Genomic DNA, 20923 nt, shown 5'->3' on the forward strand with positions numbered 1-20923 from the left:
ACCTTGGCTTGTTTCTTCTGATTTTGACTGAGCTTTCTCTAGCATCTGCCTTCAGCTGGTTAGCTAGAGTCTAGTCTAGCATGGCCTCAGCTGAAATGTCTCAGCTTTCCTCCACAGGATTTGTATCCTCCAGTAGGCTAGCTGGAGCCTATTCTCATGGCTGTCACAGGGTTCCAAGAGATATCAGAAGAACTCAAGACCTCTGTAAGATTAGCCCCAGAATAGAGTAGAGCAGAGAAAGGCAGAAAATAGACCTGGAGGAGAACAAAGAAGAAATCACCATCATGGTGCCAGTGTGTTCTTCCAAGTTCTTTGTAAAAAAATTTAAAAATGGCACCAACAAATACTTTTCATGGAAAACCTTTATAGAACTTCTTACAGATGCATTGATCAACAGTTTTGGAAAACATTATTTAACTATCCATGACATACCAATAGGAGCTTTTATCCAACCACGTTTCTCCATCATGTTAATAAGGGCTTAGTGAAAAATTTTGTCAAATTTGATGCTGCAATTAAGAAATCACCCAGAATCTTGGAACACTGAAAAAAATAAAATAATATCACCAAAAAAAAAAAAAGTTAAAAGTTAAAAATAAATAAATAAATAAATAAATAGAAATCATCCAGAGTTTTCTGAACAGAAATGATCATCACTGCATTTAATTATAATAGCAAAATATTAGAAAAATTTCAGAGCTGTATAACTTATTATGGTAATCCATATAAGAAATTATTTCATGTAGGTTTTAGGTTTCAAATAATTGATAAAATGGGGAGATGCTCACAATTTAATTTTAATGACAGAATGGTAGGATACATAAACACAATATTGGCAAAGTTATAGGTATCATATTTTATATCTAATATATAAATATATATCCTAGAAAAACAATAAAAATATACTTGCTATCTTTGAATGTCATGATTATAGTGATTTTCATTTTCATCCTAAACTTAAGATATTCTCTAGATTTTTCTAAAATGGACATATCTGATGTCATCCTCAGAAAAATTAATCATGTATTTAAGGTTTTTCCATTTTGTAATTTTCCTGAGAACTAAAATCAAGCATACATTTCTTTCTATTTTGAAAATTGTACATTTGTTTATTGTGAGTCTGATATTCTCTGAGAAAACATAATGAACAGCTACAGCTGGGAGGGAAATTTGAATCTTTCTCAAATGCATAGTAGCTGGATTTTAATACCTATTTCATCAATGTTTTCATCTTTAAAATATTTCCTGCAGCTATATCATATGTCAATATATATGTCCTTTTTTCTTTTTAAAGAAAATACTTACTTTTATTAACCATCTGTACAACTTCCATTCAGATCACTACAGCTTACTACCCTTTTGGATGTCTGCAGTAACTAAGAACAATGGATAAAATCCATACAACAGTTCAGAAAAGTTCACATCACCCTTAGTTCAGAATATGATTCACCAAGCTTAGAGTATATAAAAAGAATGATTAGAAATTAAATACCTCAATAAGGTTTTTTTTTTTTTTATTTGTCAGCACTAAAAGTCTGAATTTTAAACTGATTCTTGGACTGGTGGCTCACATCCATCAGCTCATTCAACTTTAGCACTGGTCTCATCCCCATTTGCTTTTCCAGAACGACTCCTTTCATCGTGAAGCTCCATGAGCTTTCCCAACTCAAACTTGGCCTTCTTCAGCATTTTTACTTTTCTAACAAAGAAAAACATCATGCAGTGAATAAATAGATTGACAAGGCCATTCTGTGTCTTTCCTGAGGCTATCTGGAATCAATTTCTTGGCCACTTCTTTCAAGTTGTTTGTCTGCACCTCTCAGGTCATGATTTCCATCATCTTTTTCCGAATTTGGTGTGCCTGTCGGTACTGAGTAAAATCTGATTGTTGTGTTTTTCAGTAAGACCAACACAAAATAGACAAAGTAGTCTTGACATCAACATAAGCTTCAGTCATGGTCTGCTGGTTTTTGACCATGGAGCACATTCTGTCGTGGGTGAGATCCATGCCATGGAAATTAGTAAGGCAGTTTTTACCCTGAACATCCTCAGTAATTAGCTTGAATTTTCTAAGTACAATTTCACCATTCTACGGATCAGCAAGGCTCACTTCAAATACACGGCCCTTGAGGTCATCAGATCCTATTTTGGTTCTTTGTGTTCTCGTAACTAACGTTTTTCCAAAGTCTCTTGTGTTGAGTATAGCTGGTGCTTTCACATCATACCATTTCATTTCAGAAATGAAAAAACATTTCACATAGTTTTCACTTCAAAAATGGATCAACTGCTTTCTTCTTGGCTCCCTTTTGCCACCTTTCATAAGGTGCTGGTTCTTGTTGACAGTCGTGGCACTGCTCAGGGAGCCAAAAGGCTATGTTTTCTTTTTCTATTGGATTCCAAGAAGAAACAGGACTTATGACTATCTTTAGAATAGTACTTAGTATCTATGCTAGACCTGATAAAAAGGAAGAAGTTCTATGGGCGAGGATAAGAAAGCAAGAGAAAAAACATATTTCAAACATCAGTGCCTCATTGGTTATATTATTATGTGGTTGATGAACCTATCAGATAGCTACATCTATTTTAGTTCTGATCATTTCCTTATGGCTTTTAAATTTTTTTTTTTAAGATTTTATTTATTTATTTATTTATTTGCCAGAGAGAAAGAGAGAGAGAGAGAGAGCTCGAGCAAGCACAGGCAGGGGGAGCAGCAGGCAGAGGGAGAAGCAGACTTCCGCTGAGCAAGGAGCCAATGTGGGACTCTCCTGGGATTATGACCTGAGCTGAAGGCAGAGGCTTAGTCCACTGAGCCACCCAGGCATCCCAGCCTTTAAATTCTTATTTGTACTAAAAATCATATGTTGACAAGGTGACATTTAAGCCATCTGAAATGTTTATTGATTTTTTTTAAGGTTGTATTTATTTATTTGACAAAGACAGAGAGATATTGAGAGAGGGAACACAATCAGGGGAGTGTGAGAGGGAGAAGCAGGCTTCACGCTGAGCAGGGAGCCCAATTCAGGACTCAGTCCCAGGACCCTGGGATCACGACCTGAGCTGAGGGCAGCTACTTCATGACTGAGCCACCTAGGCACCCCATGGAATGTTTAAATTGATAGTTTAAATGTAGTAGAAAGCCTCTGACAGTACAGCATGTATCTTTTTCTTCCAAGGGATGTAGAATGTGAAAATAAGTAAATCACCTCCTAGACACAGTGGTTGTAAAGATGGCCGCAAAATCTTTGATTTTCCTCTCACTAAAAAGTGGACTCTGAATCCACAGTGGATTCTGTCACTGCTTAGCTGATAGAATATGACAGAAGTGATACTGTGCCAGCTCCCAGTTTCTAGCCTTGAGCTAGTGGCAACTTCTGGTCCCCGCGTCTTGGAACACTCATTCTTGGAAGCCAGCTGCCAGGAAGCCCAAGCCACAGGAGAGGCTGCGTCTGTGTGCTCCAGCTGATAGCCCCCGCTGAGCTCCACCAACCACGAACAGCAAGTGCAGCCGTGTGTGAGTCAGCCATCTTGCACAATCAGCCCAGTCACATCTTGGGGTAGCTCCAGCCTTAGCCACTGTCAGATTCCAGCTCTATGAAAGACCCCAACGAAGACCCAGCCCCTGAGCTCACTCAACCCACAGAACCGTGAAATGTAATAATGAAGTGTTGTTTTAAGACACTAAGTTTGGGGTTGGCATCTTAGTAATTAACAAAAATAATTGGAACATTAACCACTGTTAGCTGGCACTGTCCTACTTGAAATAAAGTTTGGAAAATAGTTCTAGAAAATGAATGGCAACATAAGACGTAAGTTATCTTTCACTGCAGTGGAGAAATAGTGAGTAGAGCTGAGTATATCATATACCTTTCCAAGTCATATAGAAACATAATGAATCAAAGAAACCAAGAAAAAATAAAAAGGAAGTCCAAGGTAACATTGTGTTTAGAGTTGATGTGACACCATGACGTGTGCAGTACTTGACCATTTACTACAACCCTGAGAATTCAAATTATTATCATCTCATTGTTTTCTTTTTATTCACCCTCCCCCACCCACTCCACCCTTCCTTTTCTCTACCTCCAATTTCCAAATAGTTTTCACTCCACCCAACCTGGATAGGAGGCTGCTTCATATCCATAATGTCCCCATTTTATTTACAGTACATGAAATACGAAAGGATGCTACTCCACTGGGTGCCCATCTGGAGAAATCTGGTAGCAATCTCAGAGGTGAAAGGGTCAATCCAGGTAGGATTTTGTGCACAGAAGCCACCATGTGCCTTTGTTCTTCTGCTTGATCAAGAAATGATCAAATGATCACATTTCTTCCTAGGAACAGTGTATTTTGTACATCTTTTAAAGCCATGACAACAAAACATCAGATATATAAACCTTTGCTCTGCTCAAGGATGAAGGTGAAGTATTTTCCAACTCTGTTTTGCTTTCAGGTATTCCAAAGTTGCTTACATCTGATATGGTTAAGGAAGGTGCTGCTGTAATCGATGTGGGCATCAACTACGTCCATGACCCAGTGACGGGAAAGACAAAATTGGTTGGAGATGTGGACTTTGAAGGTAATAAACTCTATCTTTTTTTAAGAGTGAAGCAAATGAAAAATTCTATTTTGCAAGTTTTGATAGTGGAGAGAGCACCTTTGTATTTGATGCAGGCATTACTACGTTATTAATCACTGCACCTCTTTCCTCTGAGGGACAAGAGTATAATCACTCACTTATTTCTAACTTTCCTTCCTCCCTCGCCCATCCCTCCCTCCCTCTCTTCCTTCTTCCCTCCTTTTCTTCCTTTCTTTGTTCCTTCTTTCCTTTTCTCCTCTTACTTCTTGGGAGGAAAATATAATTATACCATTAATATTTAGTTTTAAGATTAAAGTCCTTATAATGCAGGTTTTTAGTGAAAGAACTCAGCTGGCCTTCTGTACCAGGCATTATTTTGATTTTTTGAAGTGTGTCTCTGTCCTTTGCCCTCTGTGCTATATATTCAGCCATTCACTCTTAAAGCCAGAAGGCATCTTGGGGTGTGTTTGCTAATCCTAACAATATTTCAAATCTAGAGAGTTACCTGGTTAATTCAAGACAACATTCTTTACTTGTGTTTTAAAGGGGATGAGGAAGAGGAACTAGATTAACATTTCTGTGGCCATTGAAGGAGATAAGGCATCAAATGTATAGTAACAAACAATTCTAACTCCATGCCTTATCTCTACTGAGCCCCTGCAAAGATAGTTTCCCCCTAATCCAATTTTACTTCCAATATCTTCATCAAATGCTTATAGGCATTCAGGTTTTCAGTATAATCTAGGAATCTTAGATGTCCAATAAGATATGAATTTAGTCAAGTAAATGGAGATATTTTCATATTAGAAATACTATATATATTGGATTGATCATCTGGCCAAAAAAAGCGAGGCCATGTCAACAACTGTATCAGCTATACCTGTGTCTTTATAGACAAACTGAAAAGAATAATAGATGATGCCCCTTTTAAAGTAATTCCAAATTTTACATTTTGTCTTGGAATCTGGTCATCAGCCAATGGTTTACCCAAGTCCTAGCATGGTATTGAATGAAACCAAACACACAGGCACTCAAGCATACTGCCTGAGTCTGGTGCTTAAAAAAAAAAAAAAAAGAAGAAACTCCAAGGACACTTGTGCTGCAATACATTGTGTGGACAGAAGCGCGAATAAGAAATAGTAGGGAGAACACACTGCTGTCCTCACAGGCTGTCATTCCCGCGGTCCCTGCTAGGGATGGAGCTTCCCGTGAAGAAGTATGGCTCTCCATGTAACCATGGGCACTTGTGTGTATGTGTGTGTCACATGTATGTGCCAAACTCTTTAGGAAGTGACCTCATTTCTTTATTTCATTTGTCATGTCCAATCAGTAATGTCAGGTATCGATAATTTATTTGAATTTCTCAACACGAAAAGAGTAAGGGAAACATTTCATTTTAAAACCTGACCTTATTTTATTTCTTATCCTTGCACGGTCATTCTGCTTCCTGATAACATTACAGTTACCACACGCTTATTGCAAAATCACGGTACGCTTATGATGTACCCAAGTAGCATAGGTAGAACCTAGCATGAGGCAAGAAAAGCAGATATTTGCAGTGCACAACCTTGACCATGCTGGTAGGGCAAGCTTCCCCAGCAGTTCAACACATCTTTTAGGACCCTTCTCTCATGTGCTTGCCCATGGGTCTCAGACAATTTCCATGCATTCTTAGGTGTAGCCCAGAATGTTCTTTCGCTTTTGGGAGTATTAAAAAAAAAAGTGGGCATTTTGGGGTGTGTGCATATGCTCACATCTATGTGTGACTATTCAGTCACACATAGATAATATACCTCAGATTGCATATCCCTCCACTTGGTAGAATCTATTAAACTGAATGGCAGTTACGTTTATCTAAATGTATAATGAAATTTTAAAAAAAGGAAGTGGCAAAAAGAAACAAGGATATAAGATAACCGGGAAAGAACACCAGACTGGGAGACAGGGAGGTGCTTTTAGACCTAGGAGCTTTACATCCTCTCTGGTTGTTGGCGATGTTACCAGTTAAATGGCAACAGTGATAGCAGAGGCTCTTCCCAGCCCTAACACTTGGTGCATCTTGGACCTTGGACGTTTAGCTGAGTGCTCCCGAATGATTAGGTAAAAACACAGCCGCCTTTGGAAGGTCAGGGTCTTCTAATCCTGTCATAAGGTATGCCCATCTGCTGGATTATATTACTCCTGCTCCCCGCCCCTGGTTCGTAGACCCAGGACCCTAAGAAGACCCAGACTTGGTCAAGAAGGCCTTGCCAGCGAGGACATGACTCAGGCACCCAGAGGGGCAGGCGGGTGATGGGTTTTGACAAGTTGCTCTTCAGGTTGTTCATCGGGACTTCACCTGAGGTGAGGGATGATCCCTCTGCTGAGAGGGAGGGACTTGAACTTGGCTTATGCCACAGAGCTTAGAGGGAGCACTTGGCTACAAAGTGCCCACGGGAGAGTGTGGTTGCTTTGTGAGTATCGGTGAGCATTTTGCTCTAACCGTACGGCCAACAGAAACAAGTGGATGCCAGTAAAGTCAAATGCGAAAATAAGTCGTCCTTTCAGAAATGTGCAGCTCTCTAGTAAAGGGAAACAGGATGGCCTTTGGTGGGAACGATTTTTAAAGAATAATTTCATTAACTGACCCCCTTAGGGAAATAGCAGAAATAGGTAAATAATTGCAAATTCAATGATTTGCAAAACCAGGAGGCATTTTGTCTTTTTTCTTTCTAAGAAAATGTGGATGCCTACCAGTAATCTGCTTTATTATTAGATGTTTCGGCCTCACTTTTGAATCGGGCTCCTCACTTATGAGTGATATCTTATATCAGACACAGAATGAGAGCTTCCTTACCCTATACTATAGTTCTTGACAAAAGGTGACAGAAATCACCCTAAATATTTCTTTATGATGTTCATGTCAGGAGTTTGTTTTAATTTAGATATAATGTGCACCAGACGCATCTTCCTTCATCTACAAGTGTTTCTCATTCTCATTTTTTCCTCTGTTCCATTCTCTGCTTCCTTCCCTCTTTGTTCTCCAGAGCCCAGAATAGAATCTAGTAGCCCTTCTTAAGCTGGTGGCCTGGTATGGGGGTCACGACTCAAGGTGGCCTAGGGAGAAAGGATTGTCCCTCCCTTCAGCAGTCCTCCAACAATCATGTGCCACCTCTGCCATAAAATTGCCAATATTCCTAGAGAGGAGGCAGGCAGATCTAGTAGAAAATTATATGGAGAGTAAGGAAGCTGGGAGAAGCTTTCTGACATGGGGACACCCTCTTCTCAGATCATTTGGAATTATTTTTCATTTAGTAATAATGGTGTTTGAAAGGTGCTTACTGTCCTTCCTCAGCCTTTTTTTTTTTTTTTAAGATTTTATTTATTTATTTGACAGAGAGAGATCACAAGTAGACGGAGAGGAAGGCAGAGAGAGAGAGAGAGAGGGAAGCAGGCTTCCTGCTGAGCAGAGAGCCCGATGTGGGACTCGATCCCAGGACCCTGAGATCATGACCTGAGCCGAAGGCAGCGGCTTAACCCACTGAGCCACCCAGGCGCCCCTTCCTCAGCCTTTTACCTGAATTATTCATTTAATCCTTATGATAACCCTATAAGGCATTGTTATTATCCCTCGTTTTACAGAGGAACATGGAGCCTGGGCATCATCCCTGAACTGACGCATGATGGGACACTGTGGGTTCATAGCCAGGCACTTAGAATTTCAATCCTGCGTTGTCTCCACTATTCTGTATTTCACTGGGTTAATACTTTCGTTTTGTTTTTTTTTTTAAAGATTTTATTTATCTGACAGAGAGAGATCACAAGTGGGCAGACAGGCAAGCAGAGAGAGAGAGAGAGAGAGAGGAGGAAGCAGGCTCCCTGCAGAGCAGAGGGCCAGATGTGGGACTCGATCCCAGGACCCTGAGATCATGACCCGAGCTGAAGGCAGAGGCTTAACCACTGAGCCACCCAGGTGCCCCAATACTTTCGTTTTGAGACACAAACTTATTTCTTTTATGTTTCCCCCAGGACATGTGTGATAGCAAGTTCTAAAAGTGCCTAGATAACAGTATCCACATCCACCTGTCCTCACTCTACGCGGTCTGATGTACCCAGATTTTAGTTACCACAGTTTAGGGATAGAAGGACAAAGCAGTTCAGAGTTCAGGGAGCGTGCCGTATTAACTGTAGCCACAGGCAGTGTAAACTCCTCTGCTCGCTCTTCCACCTGCTAATCGTGATGCAAATAACCAATGTGCCCTGTGACCGGTGGCCGATGACGTCCCTTCCTTCAATTTACATTCGTGGTTGGTCATGGCACACCTTTACTCGGTTCAGATGACCCCCAATAATAAACCACGTGACATTTTGCAAAAACAGATCCCAGACGGAGGGAAGTGCTAGGAAAAAACGGAAAACGGTGATGCGGACGGTAGAGTTTGCAGTAGGTGACATGGGATGTCAGGATCACCACCACTTGCCCTTTGCGAGATTCCGGGTACACAGCCGGAGGAACTCAGTGAAGGTGAGCTCACCCACAAAAACGAGGAAAGCGGTGCTGGCGTAAATCTTCACGTTGAAAGAACTCTCTTTTGTGACGTTGAAAGGGCAAGTACAAAATGGTGGAAGCAGACTCAGATTTGGAAAGGAATCCAAAATTCCCCAAGGAGTAGGGAAGATACTTACCCAGTACTGCATGGTGTATAAGCAGAAGAACACAAAACACTGTTCAAAATACTCTTGATAAGTCTTTGAAAATAAACAGAACACATTAATTCTCAATGTTTCTAATGTTTTCAATAAATTATGGCATACTAAATACATGTTTTCCTACTATTTTCAATTCCCTATACATGTACAAATCATAGGAAGAGAGTTTTTAATATTATGACAAACATTTTTACAGGTCATTGAACAATACCAACAAAACCATTCCTCTCTGCGTGCCTTGAGGAGTTCATAGGGCCTTGAAGTTATTACTAAATTGAAATGCTATTTTGGTTTAAGTTGTTCCTTAATTATAGAATTCAAGATAGTTCATCATTGCTTCCAGCATCTGACAAATGCTCACCCTTCCCCTTCCATTACCTGAACGAGCCTCTCCCCTCTAATTTAAGGCATTGCATGAAGAAACAGTATTTAAAAGCATCCGTGATAAAATTATTTTGTGTCTAAGAATTGTTTTCCTTACTAACAACACACGATAAATAATCTATCTTGAAAAATTTAGATTTGCTATACAGATTTAAAAAAATAGCAACAAAAACAATTGGACCTATCTACTTTCACCTGGTCATTTTCTATTAGTAGCTTTGAAAGAAACTTCATGCATTTCTCACAAAGAAGAGTGTATCTTCATAAGGTAGAAACAAGAGATTATGTGGCATGAATTGTAAATCACTTCTTCTGACTGGGAAGCCGTCTGGAGCACTGGACAAGCTCATAACTCTACTGCTTTTATGACAGCAATTCGCTGAATGGATGCGGTGAGCCGAACAATCTAATTACTGACTTCCCGTGCTGTTAATTCAGCTAACTTCATTCACGCTGGCAAATTCTCAGGCCTCATTTGCACCTCGTGGCTACCACACAGATGTTTCTCCAATCTTCAGCAGCTTTTAGTAGCTTCGCTTCAGTTTTATGATGAATTCCTCAGGGATTGCAGTGGAATGAAAGGAACTGGAATGTCTGGCTCCTTATTCCCTCCCATCTCTCCTCCCTGTGTTTCCTCTCTGAGCACACCTCCACACTCCTTGGTCTGTACCAAAGCCGGGAATAAGATAATGCTGGGAAGAACTGCTGAGAAGGAGGGAAAGAAGTAGGAACAATATGTAGCTTTTCTCAAAGTCAAAATAGGTGAGGCTGATGTCTAAGAGCAATTCTGTCTGCTGACTTAAAGTTACAGGAATTCATAGAAATTACTGAGATAAGTCTAAAGGTACATTACAGTGTCAATGAAACATTTAAATTTTAACAGTAGAGAAGCCACATTGTTTGGAAAAGAATGTCTACTCTGACGCAACTTTTTTTTTTTTTTAAAGATTTTATTTATTTATGTGACAGAGAGAAATCACAAGTAGGCAGAGAGGCAGGCAGAGAGAGAGGAGGAAGCAGGCTCCCTGCTGAGCAGAAAGCCCGATGCGGGGCTCGAACCCAGGACCTGGGATCATGACCTGAGCCGAAGGCAGCGGCTTAACCCACTGAGCCACCCAGGCGCCCCTTTTTTTTGTTAACTGTACTTGCTTCCAGATATCTTGTGTGCCTATTTTAGGTAGTTTGAGGAATATGTGACTTATACCCTTAGATTTTTATCAGCTGTTTTCCACACTGAAGCCCTGGTTCCTGGTTATGTTTAGCGAATATATCATAGTTTGCCTCACTCTGTCTCTATTGTTAAATGCTGTTTCTGCTTTCCTCCCTCTAAGTATTATACTAGAGGATGGGTTAAGTAGCCATTACAAAGGGACCCCAAAAGAGATGAGCTTCAACAAGGTAGTTTAGCTCTCTCCTGCCAACGTCTGGAGTTAGCTCTTCTTCCTTCAGGGATAACTCTTTTATCAAACTGTTTGTATTCACTTGATAAAAGTTCCATAACAAAGTACTAAACACCGTGTGGCTTAAACAACAGAAATTTATTTCTCACCATTCTGGAGGCTAGAAGTCAGAGATCAAAGTGTCACCAGCGTTGTTACTCCAGGACGAAGAGGTGGCCGACTTCTCCCTGTCTTCACATTGTCTTTCCTCTGTACATTTCTGTGTCCAGTTTTCCTCCTCTTGCAAGGACACCAACCGTATTAAATGAGGGTCCACCCTAATGACATCATCGTAATCACCAAATGTAGCCACATTCTGAGGTACTGATGGTTAGGACTTCAACGTATGAAGTTGGGGGAGACGCAGTTCGGCCCACAACACTGTTCCACTTGAGCGTTCTTCTTATCTACACAGCTGAAGTTGAATTGCCTCCTTATCCATGTTTTCTTCCACTGAAAGGTGAAAGAGAGATGAAGACAAGTGACTGCTCTTTAAGAAAATTGACCTGAATATGGCCACATGTCCACTCCGCATGGGAGTGAAAAGGATGTGGAATCTATCCAGAGTCTCTAGATGGGAAGTCATGCTTGGATGAAGAATGATCCATTCTGTACATGAGAACTTGAGAACTGATCTCTTACTCGGAATAGAGAGGGATTTCTTCACCCAGCCCCCACACACCATTCAGTCTACCCTTAATTCATTTGGCCGTGAAAACCTCCACATACAATCTCATTGCTTGCTTTTTAGTCAGTTTCAGAGGCTGATCCACTTATCAGTTCTTTCCTGTGGAGTCAGTGGGCGCCTAATGTCAGTGAAGTCATACCTTGGCTCGGATCTTCCAGTATTAGCCATGAACTCTGTAGATAAAGTATATGTAGATTTGTAATATGTAAATACTACAATCTCACCACAATGTCTTCAGTTCTAAGTAAACTTAGTTCTATTATTCAATCATTGATAAAGACTAGACACTTTTTTTTTTTTTTTAGAGAGAGCGTGCATATGAGCGGGTATGGGGGAGTGAACAGAGGAAAAGAGAGAGAATCCCATGTCTCCATGCCCAGCACAAAGCCTGACGTGGGGCCCAGTCTCACAACCCTGAGATCATGACCTGAGCCCAAATCAAGAGTTGGGTGCTTAACCCACTGAGCTACCCAGGCGCCTGAAAACTAGACGCTTTTTGGCAACTTCATGCCATGTTGAAAATCAAGTCCCTTTGTGATTTCCAATTTTTAGGTCTCTTTACTGACCTTATTTTTGATCTCTTGATCATTACTGATGTTTTCTGTGCAGCCCTTCAAATTCACTAAGCCATACTTTTACTGAAATGCATGCCATGCAATATATTCAGGAGTCGGAAAAATAGCAAGGGGAGTAGATCTAGGTCTCACCCTGACTCAGACGCCATCGACAACTGGTCCTGAATAGGTAAGGCATATGAATTACCACCTATTGTGACCAAAGATGAAAGAGAAACCCACACAGCGAGATGTGTCAGGAGAGCGTGAGGTCTGCTTTGGGCAGTCTCCTAGGAGGGGAGCCAGCTGGGGTCATCCCTGAGCTTCCTTCTGCCCGGCTGGTCTTGCTGTGACACATACTGGCCCCAGGTGACCTACCTCTCAAGAACAGGTTCCCAGAGTTCCCAGGATAGATCAGAGTGGGTGAGGCGAGGATCCCAGATACGTAGAATAACAACAGAGGACAGGCCAGCCTTGACTGAATTGGGTCATTTGGCCAAGAAGTGGGCTGGAGACCTCAGATGGGAATCTGCAGAGGATGCAGGACCCTCCAGCCTCAAGAGATGGGGCTGTTGCTACTGCTATGAGGCTGTGCTGGAGATCAAAGGCCTGGGCCAGGCATTCCCCAGAAACACTCCAGTAGTGAGGACTGTAGTAGTAGTTCTAGGCAGCTTTGGGTAAGTACTCTCTGGGCAAACCTGCAGGAACTAGGGACAAGCCTATGAGAAAGCCCATCTGCTGATCCCCACACAGACTCTGCATGTCTCCTGGTTCAAGTCCTGAGGTTTTTGTGTATATGCCCTGCCAGATAGTTCCCTGATGATGGCTGATGTTGAGCATTTTTTCGTGTACTCATTGGCCATTCAGATGTCTTCTTTGGGAAAATGTCTATGTCGTCTGTCAATTTTTAATTGGATTTATTTCCTTTGTTTATTAGTTGTTACATTCTTCAGGTACTTCTAGAAGGTATTTTGGATAATAACCCCTTATGTGATACATGATTTGCAAATTTTTTCCCATTTTATAGAGTGCCTTTTCATCTTGTTGATCATTTCTTTTGCTGTGCACAAAGTTTTTGTTGTTGTTGTTGTTGGATGTAGTCCCACTTGTTGATTTTTGTTCTTGTGTCCTTTGCTTTTGGTGTCATATCCAAAAGATCATTTCTAACACCAGTGTCAAGGAGCTTTCCCCCTATGTTTTCTTCTAGAAATTTTATGGTATCTGGTTTTATGTTTAAGTCTTTAATTCATTTGACTTAATTTTTGTAAGCAGAAAAGACAGGGGTTCAATTTCATTTTTCTATGTATCGTTCTTTAGTTTTCCCAGAACCATTTACTGAAGACCATATCCTTTCCACATTAAGTGTTCTTGGCTCCCTTGTCAAATAATAGTTGACCTTACATGCAGCAATTTATTTCTGGGCTTTCTACTTTGTTCCTTTGGTCTATGTGTCTGTTTTTATGCCACTACCATACTGCCTTGATTAGTATAGCTTTATAGTATAAATCGAAATCAGGAGGTGTGATGCCTCTAGCTTTGTTCTTCTTTCTCAGGATTGCTGTGACTATTCAGGGTCTTCAGTGATTTCATTCAATTTTTTTATTATCTCTCTGAAAAATGCCATTGGAATTTTGGTGGGAATTGCACTGAATCTAAAGATGGCTTTGGGTAGTATGGACACTTTAACACAATTAATTCTTCCAGCCCATGAGCATGGGATGTCTTTCCACTTTTCTGTGTGTCTTCTTCAATTTTCTTCATCAAAGTCATGTGATTTCCATTGTACAGATCCTTCATTTCCTTAGTTCAATTTTTTGTAAGTATGTTACTGTTTTTGATACTGTTGTGAATGGGATAGTTTTCTTTATTTCTTTTTCATTTCTTTCATTGTTAGTGTATAGGAACAAAACTGATTTCTGTGTGTTGATTTTATGATCCAACAATCCCACTTCTGAGTATGTATCCAAAGCAAATAAGAACAGGTTATCATTTTTTGATGTGATTATCTGTTTTGTGTGTGTTGAGTTTGAGGAGTTCTTTATAGATCTTGGATATCAGCCCTTTGTCTATAGTGTCATTTGGGAATATCTTCTCCCATTCTGTGGGTTACCTCTTTGTTTTGTTGACTGTTTCCTTTGCTGTGCAGAAGTTTTGATCTTGATGAAGTCCCAAAAATTCACTTTCACTTTTGTTTCCTTTGCCTTTGGAAACATACCTTGAAAGAAGTTGCTGTGGCCGATGTCAAAGAGGTTACTGCCTATGTTCTCCTCTAGAATTTTGATAGATTCCTGCCTCACGTTGAGGTCTTTTATCCATTTCGAGTTTATCTTTGAGTATAGTTTAAGAGAATGGTTGAGTTTCATTCTTCTACACATAGCTGTCCAATTTTCCCAGCACCATTTATTGAAGAGACTGTCTTTTTTCCACTGGATATTTTTTCCTGCTTTGTCAAAGATTATTTGACCATAGAGTTGAGGGTCCATATCTGGGCTCTCTACTCTGTTCCACTGGTCTATGTGTCTGTTTTTGTGCCAGTACCATGCTGTCCTGGTGATCACAGCTTTGTAGTAAAGCTTGAAATCAGGTAACATGATACCCCCAGTTTTGTTTTTTCTTTTTCAACATTTCCTTAGCAATTCAGGGTCTCTTTTGGTTCCATACAAATTTTAGGATTATTTGTTCCAGCTCTTTGAAAAATGCCAGTGAAATTTTTATTGGGATGGCATTGAAAGTACAGATTGCTCTAGGCAGTATAGACATTTTAACAATGTTTATTCTTCTGATCCATGAGCATGGAGTGGTTTTCCATCTTTTTGTGTCTTCTTCAATTTCTTTCATGAGTGTTCTGTAGTTCCTCAAGTATAGATCCTTTACCTCTTTGGTTAGGTTTATTCCCAGGTATCTTATGGTTCTTGGTGCTATAGTAAATGGAATCAATCCTCTAATTTCCCTTTCTGTATTTTCATTGTTAGTGTATGAGAAAGTCTGTGCATTGATTTTGTATCCTGCCACATTACTGAATTGCTGTATGAATTCTAGTAGTTTAGGTGGTGGAGTCTTTTTGGTTTTCCATATGAAGTATCATGTCACCTGTGAAGAGAGAGAGTTTGACTTCTTCATCACCCATTTGAATACCTTTTATTTCTTTTTGTTGTCTGATTGCTGTTGCTATGACTTCTAGTACTATGTTGAGCAAGAGTGGTGAGAGTGGACATCCTTGTCGTGTTCCTGATCTGAAAGGGAAGGCTGTGAGCTTTTCCCCATTGAGTATGATATTCGCTGTGGGTTTTTCATAAATAGATTTTATGAAGTTGAGGAATGTTCCCTCTATCCCTATACTTTGAATCATTTTAATCAGGAATGGATGCTGTATTTTGTCAAATGCTTTTTCTACATCCATTGAGAAGACCATGTGGTTTTTCTGTCTTCTCTTACTGATTTGTTCAGTCACATTGATTGATTTGCGAATATTGAACCACCCTTGCATCCCAGGGATAAGTCCTGCCTGGACATGGTGGATAATCTTTTTAATGTGCTGTTGGATACTATTACCTAGGATCTTGTTGAGAATCTTAGCATATTCATGAGGGATATTGGTATGAAATTCTCCTTTTTGGTGGGGTCTTTGCCTGGTTTGGGGATCAGGGTAATGCTGACTTCCTAAAAAGAGTCTGGAAATTTTCCTTCTGTTTCTATTTTTTGAAACAGCTTCAGGAGAACAGGTATTATTTCTTCGTTGAATGTTTGGTAGAATTCCCCAGGGAATCCGTCAGGTCCTGGGCTCTTGTTCCAAAGAAGACATACAAATGGCTTATCAGACACATGAAAAAATGTTCATCATTAGCCATCAGGGAGATTCAAGTCAAAATCACATTGAGGTACCACCTTACACCAGTTAGAATGGCAAAGATTAACAAGACAGGAAACAAGTGTTGGAGAGGATGGAAAGGGGAACCCTCTTACACTGTTGGTGGGAATGCAAGTTGGTGCAGCCACTTTGGAGAACAGTGTGGAGATTCCTTAAGAAATTAAAAATAGAGCTTCCCTATGACCTTGCAATTGCACTACTGGGTATTTACCCCAAAGATACAGATGTGGTGAAAAGAAGGGCCACCTGTACCTCAGTGTTCATAGCAGCAATAGCCATGTCACCAAACTGCGGAAAGAACCAAGATACCTTTCAACATGAATGGATAAAGAAGATATGGTCCATATACACAATGGAGTATTATGCCTCCATCAGAAAGGATGAATCCCCAACATTTGTATCAACATGGATGGGACTGGAGGAGATTATGCTGAGTGAAATAAGTCAAGCAGAGAGAGTCAATTATCATATGGTTTCGCTTTTTTTGTGGAACATAAGGAATAACACGGAGGTCATTGGGAGATGGAGAGGAGAAGTAAGTTGGGGGAAATTGGAGGGGGAGACAAACCATGAAAGACTGTGGACTCTGAGAAACAAATTGAGGGTTTTGGAGGGGGTTGGAGGGTTAGGTGAGCCTGGTGTGGGTATTAAGAAGGGCACGTATTGCATGGAGTACTGGGTGTGGTGCATAAACACTCAATTTTGCAACACTCAAAAGAAATAAAATAAAATAAAATAACAGGTTATCAAAAAGATACCTTTGTAACCATGTTTATTGCAGCATTATTCACAATAGCCAAGCTGTGGAACAAAAGTATCAGTCAATGGATGAGGGGTAAAGATGGGGTATATATATATTCAACTGAATATTTTCAGCCATAAGATAGAAGGAAATCCTGCCACTTGTGACAGCATGGATGGACCTTGAGGGGATTATGCTTAATGAGATAAGTCGGACAAAGACAAATCCTGTGTGGTATTACTTATATGTGGAATCTGAAAAAACTGAACTTGTCAAAGCAAAGTAGAATGGTAGTTACAGGGGCTGGGGGGTGGGGAACTAGGAAGATGTTAAAGGGTACAAACTTGCAACTAGAAAGTGAGTAAGTCCTGGAGCTCTAAGGCATAGCATAGTGATTATAGCTAACAATACCATATCATATATTTCAAAATTGCTTAAAAAACTAGATTTTAAATGTTCTCTCACAGAAAGAAAATTATAATTATGTGGTGTGATAGAGGTGTTAAGTAAAGACAGGATGGTAATCATATTGTAATATATAAATGTATCAAATCACCAGATTGTACATTTTAAGCTTAAATAGTGTTTTATATAAATTATATCTCAATTAAAATTTTTAAAAAAATACAGTGTGGGGGCTCTAGGTTCAGGATGGGACACAGTGGGTACTGGGGCATGGGCAGGGCCTTTCCCTCCTAGTGTTATTTGTTTGCTCTCTGCTCTTCAGTGTCTTGCTTGCTCTTCAGAGCCTCCTGTGGGGTCCTCTTGTACCCTCACATGGATAAGCTGGGAGAGCAATGGGACCAAATGCCCTCTCCTGAAGCTGGATTACCTCACCCTCTAGGCTGCAGAAGGATGACACAGGACCAACAGCAGTTCATTGAACTCATGAGAAGAATAATTTTCATGATGTTCAGTGCTTAAACTTGGAGAGGAGTATGTGGATAGGGAGAGGACGGTCCTAGGGAGGGAGGGAAAGGGGACCCCTAGGCCAACTGCCATAGATAGTAAGGGAGAAAAGAAGGCCCAGATCCCAGCTTATAACTTGCCCTTTTCTTAAACTATGCCAAGGATGGTCTTTATCAGCCTTGCAGGGGTCACAACAGCTGAGCCCATTTCCTGCCAGTGATTTTCTTCCCGGCCCATGATTCCCAGCACTGTAGTCCAAGGGACTTCTCTGGTCCCTCACAACAATCCTTTGTCAACAGAGCTAAGGAGCACAGTGGGAAGGGAAGGAGCCTCCCTTGGCCCTCCCAGGAATTCCTGGAGGCCAGAGAGAGGCTGAGGCTGGAATGCAGAAGGATTTGGAGCAATGTTATTTGTCAGACATTGTGATAGGCACTCGAGGCGTGACACTGATCTGAAGAGGCGAAGTCCTAACCCACAGGTAACTTACATCTGGTGGGAGAAGACAGATAATAAACAAATACATACATATCCATATAATATATTAGGAAGTGTTTGCTGTTACAAAAACGAAACAAGATAAGGGAGGCTAGAGAATTATAGAGTAAGGTTGCTTAAAATGGGTGTTCAGGGAAGCCGCACCACCAGCCTGAGCAAAGTGAGGGAGGGAGCCATGTGGACATAGGGGAGAGGACTAGTCCACACACACGGAGCAGCAAGCATGAAGGCCTTGAGGACCAGCATGCCTGCTGGCTATCATGAGCTGCCATAAGGCCATTGTAATAGGCTCAGAGTAAATAAAGGGAAGAATCATGGAGAATAAAGTCAAAGAGGCAACAGCAGAGATACCATATCATGTAGGGCTGTGGAAAGATATTTGGACTTTACTTTAAATGCATTGGAAAGCTATTAGAAAATTTGGGGCAAAGAAATGACATTTGACTTGCGTTTTAACAGGATTACTCTGGCTACTGATGGCAAATAGACCTTAGAGAGGTTAGGATATAAATAGGGTACCTGTTAGGAGGCTATTAAAATTATCCAAGTAAGAAATTATCCAAGATGAGGTGTAGGCCAACACAGTAATGGGTAAAGGTGTTAACAGGTTTTTAGATGGTAGATAGAATTTATAGGACGAGTTGGAAGGATTGGCTGAATGATTAGATATAAAAGAAAGAAGAGAATCAATTATGACTCTTAAGAGTTTTCAAATAAGCAAGAGTGAAGGCGCCAGTTCTAGAATCCTTTTGAGATGAGTCTGAAAAGATGAATTTTACCCAAGTGTGTGTGTATATAGGGTAGAGAGTGGACAGAGAAAGAGAAAAAGGGGCTCTTTCCAGGTGAGAAATAGCAGACCAAAGTCAAAGAAGAAAAACTGCAAAAGGTCTTTTGGACCCAATAGTAGGCTCACCATTGTTGAACAAGGGAAATGAGACATTGTAAACAGTCGTGAATTATGCCCCAAGTAGCTGGAGGCTTACTTTGCATTCTTCAAAGCCATGAAAGCCCTCCTACAACAAAAGGGACTCTATAATTTGGGACTCTAGTCGGTCAGAATTATTTTGCAAAATTCTAACCCAGTAGTCAAAATATGAGGACAAAAGAGGTCTGAATTATTATAGAAGCCCAATACCATTTTCTAAGAAACTACTAGATGTGGAACTAAAACCACAGTCACTTCCAGATGTCTTTGTACACACAGTATCTCACCTTTGAAACCTGAGATCTACCTTGTCCCTCCTTTCTTTTTCTATATTGTGTCCAATCTTTCTTAAAATATTATAATTTGCAGTCAAGCTGACTTAGTTTTGAATCCTAGTTCTGTTGCATAAAACAATTATGATCTTAGGCAAATCACTTCACCTCTCTGAGACTTGATTTTATCATCTGAAAAACTGAGATAATAATGGCTATCTTATAAAGTTGTTACGAAGATTAAATGAAATAATCGCCTCACATGAGCTAATGTATGTGACTTGCTGAGCACAGTGCCTGGCAAAAGACAGAGAGTGTGTATGTGTATGTGTGTGTGTGTGTGTGCGTGTGCACTTGTGCGCTCACATGACTCACCTCCCTCTCCATGCTCACTTCGGAACTAATCCAGAAGTATGTAACTTTGCATTACCACCCTGTCCCTCGTTGCTTTTCTGGCCTCAACTTTGTTCTGGCCAAGTCTGCTCTTCACCCACAAATCATGCAAAGCCACTTTAAAGCTCTCATGCTTATCCCCACCTTCTCCAAGTTCCTGTAGCAGGTCCCATATGCCTTGTTCATTTTGTTCTTAATCCTATACTACCTTACACTTCCACTCAGCTGTTGTCTACTGAATTATATGTCGCTGTACAGTGAGCTTCTTGTCCTATATTTCTTTTATCTGTTCATCCCCACAGCAGGTCTCAGCCTTCTTAGTAATACCCTTGGTCAACTGTATGATCCTCCTCTGTACTTATAAATCTCTAATGTGACTCTTCCATTACAGAAGTAGTTCCTTCAAGCTGCCTTAATGGGGACAAAAGCTGCCACTCAAGGTAGCATCAAGGATGTTATTAACCTACAACAATCTAGATCCAGTAACAATACATCCATTGAGTCATTCGTTGATTTACTCAACACGTATTTCTCATACAGCACACCTTCAAGGTACTGGGGCTATAGCCATGCACAGGATAAAGTTCCTGCTTTCATGGAATTTATATTCTCCAGATTACATGTTAAATTAAGTTTCTTCTTCTTCCTCTTTTTTTTTTTAATGTTTCAAGCTTTTATTTAAGTACTAGTTAGTTAATGTATAGTATAAAACCAGTTTCAGGAGTAGAATGTAGTCATTCATCACTTACAAGTAACAAGTAACAGTGCTCATCACAGGTGCCCTCCTTAATGCCCACCACCCATTTAACCCATCCCTCTGCCCACCTCCCCTCCAGCAGCCCTCATTGTGTTCTCTATAGCTAAGAGTCTGTTTTATGGTTTGCCTTCCCCTCTCCTTTTTTTTTTCTTTTCCCTATGTTCATCTGTTTTGATTTAAAGTAAGCTTCTTTGGGAAGGGATTTTAGTACTCTTTACTCCTAAGTATGTGTTCT

General features: G+C 40.4%; 1 protein-coding gene and 1 pseudogene across 8 annotated transcripts in view; one reads left to right on the top strand and one right to left on the bottom strand.

The window, feature by feature from the left end:
* MTHFD2L (methylenetetrahydrofolate dehydrogenase (NADP+ dependent) 2 like) overlaps positions 1–20923 on the top strand; it is a 134679-nt gene that overhangs the window by 101058 nt on the left and 12698 nt on the right. For 6 of the 8 annotated variants that reach the window (XM_047719524.1, XM_047719522.1, XM_047719527.1 and 3 more), the window contains one exon: positions 4448–4573. The exons of 1 other annotated variant lie outside the window; for it this stretch is intronic. In XM_047719524.1, the coding sequence (XP_047575480.1) occupies positions 4448–4573 (126 nt within the window). Of the gene's footprint in view, positions 1–4447; positions 4574–8194; positions 8281–20923 lie in introns of those variants that run through there. One more of the 8 variants, XM_047719525.1, reaches the window with a different exon arrangement.
* Positions 1543–4763, bottom strand: LOC125093826 (40S ribosomal protein S3a-like; annotated as a pseudogene).

This window comes from Lutra lutra, chromosome 2 (genome assembly GCF_902655055.1).
Source record: "Lutra lutra chromosome 2, mLutLut1.2, whole genome shotgun sequence".
Taxonomy (NCBI): Eukaryota; Metazoa; Chordata; class Mammalia; order Carnivora; family Mustelidae; genus Lutra; species Lutra lutra.